The sequence below is a fragment of the Xenia sp. Carnegie-2017 genome, unplaced genomic scaffold (genome assembly GCF_021976095.1).
Source record: "Xenia sp. Carnegie-2017 unplaced genomic scaffold, XeniaSp_v1 HiC_scaffold_49, whole genome shotgun sequence".
Lineage (NCBI taxonomy): Eukaryota > Metazoa > Cnidaria > Anthozoa > Malacalcyonacea > Xeniidae > Xenia > Xenia sp. Carnegie-2017.
The window spans coordinates 2,219-3,838 of record NW_025813514.1 but is presented as its reverse complement, the minus strand read 5'-3'; the positions used below and the strand labels follow the sequence as shown (position 1 = coordinate 3,838).

At 33.2% G+C, this 1,620-nt stretch overlaps 1 protein-coding gene across 1 annotated transcript; it reads left to right on the top strand.

Annotated features, from left to right (window-relative positions):
- Window positions 1–678: 678 nt before the first annotated feature.
- LOC124456432 (protein ADP-ribosylarginine hydrolase-like) lies at window positions 679–1,147 on the top strand (the record flags this gene model as incomplete). The annotated part of the gene is made up of 1 exon (XM_047006878.1): window positions 679–1,147. A coding segment is annotated over exon 1 (425 nt), but the record flags the coding sequence as incomplete, so codon positions are not given.
- Window positions 1,148–1,620: the final 473 nt, after the last annotated feature.

The window sequence follows — 1,620 nt, the reverse complement described above, 5'->3', positions numbered from 1 at the left end:
TTATATTTATTTACTAAACAGTAAATGTAAATGTGAAAGTTAAACTTGCATGTATTTGGGGCGTAAAGTTGGATATTTAAGTATTTTAATGCTAAAGCGGCATTATAAAAAAGCTGATAATTGTTTATTGTTTGTGACTTTAAATTGTGAAGTGTAATTGAACGACAAAGCTCTTGACCTGTTTTTGTCTATTACGATCAAGAAATAACTTACCAAATTTGAGTTTCAAAAATTCTACAAAGATCAAATTTTGGAACTATAAAATATTCAAAATATGTTCAATTGCCAAAATCGTCTGAACTTTCCAAGAAAAAAAACAGCCCAACTGTGGGGTATCTTCAAAGAGCGGAAAATTTAGTCTTTGGGTTGGATTCCCAATACACTGTTTTTTAGTAGATGTGCAATCAAATTGTCAAGTTTCGATTAAATCCGTGTCGGATGATCCATGATATAAGGAAGGAACTTTTAAATTTTAAAGAATCTTTGCAAGAAGCAACATGTTAATCAGATTGAAGATCATGGAATCGGGTAAAGATTAAGGATTACAAAATAACAGTCCCAGTCTCCCAACGCTCTCATCTAAATCTAAACAATAGTATGAAACAATATTGAAACAAAGCAAAGATTTTACGTTTTATTAGTTGACTAAGTTGAGGGAAGCTTAGTACTTTCCCCGTGTTTCAAAAAAATCATTAAACTACGGTGAAGTACACATATTAAAAATGGCTCTTGAAAATACGGTCGAATTATCCGAGAAATACGAAGCAGTTATGGTTCTCAGTGGAGTGGGGGATGCTTTAGGTTATAAGAATGGTTTGTGGGAATTCTGTTACAGTGGTACTAAAATTCATGAAGAACTAGAAAAACTCGGAGGACTTGATAAAATTGACATTAAAGGATGGAGGGTTAGTGACGACACTGTACTACACATTGCTACAGCAGAAGCGTTGATTTCTGAATGGGCAACAACGGAAGAGTTATTGAGCATTATGGCTACAAAGTACATGAAGACATGTGCTGAGGATATGTGGGAAAGAGCTCCTGGTCAGACCACAACAAAGGCATGTTTCATGTTACAACCTCTTGCATTAAGGTCTAACTTTTTAATGATATCCTTGTCACAGTTTAAACGGTATCCAAGTTCACAGTAAGTTTTTAAAAGAGATTCCTCATTTTTTCCATCGAGAGTCATTACAAACGAAGTTCTATTGTTCCAATCACACGATATTTTTTCACAAACCTGTCTTGCAAGTTGTGATTTACCACTGCCAGGATTACCAGTGATGTAAAAATATGCCAGTTTATCATTGTTATCATTGCTTAATATTTCAAGATCGTTTATAATTTTATCTCGTAATTCAGTGCGTTCAACAAAAAAATGATTGGATTTTGAAGGAAAAACTTGGAACGAATTAAAACACTTTCGATGATTTTTTATTTTATTGATTTCATCGAGAAAAAATTTTAAATCTTGAAATGATTTTTCAATGATGTTGACTATATCATCAAAATCATCATCTGAGCATTCCCTTTCATACCAATGTGCGTACTTGTTTCTTTCACAACGAAGTGCGTGAACAGCATCCTTTGTTTTTTTGTCAAGGTAGTTTCCAATTGAAT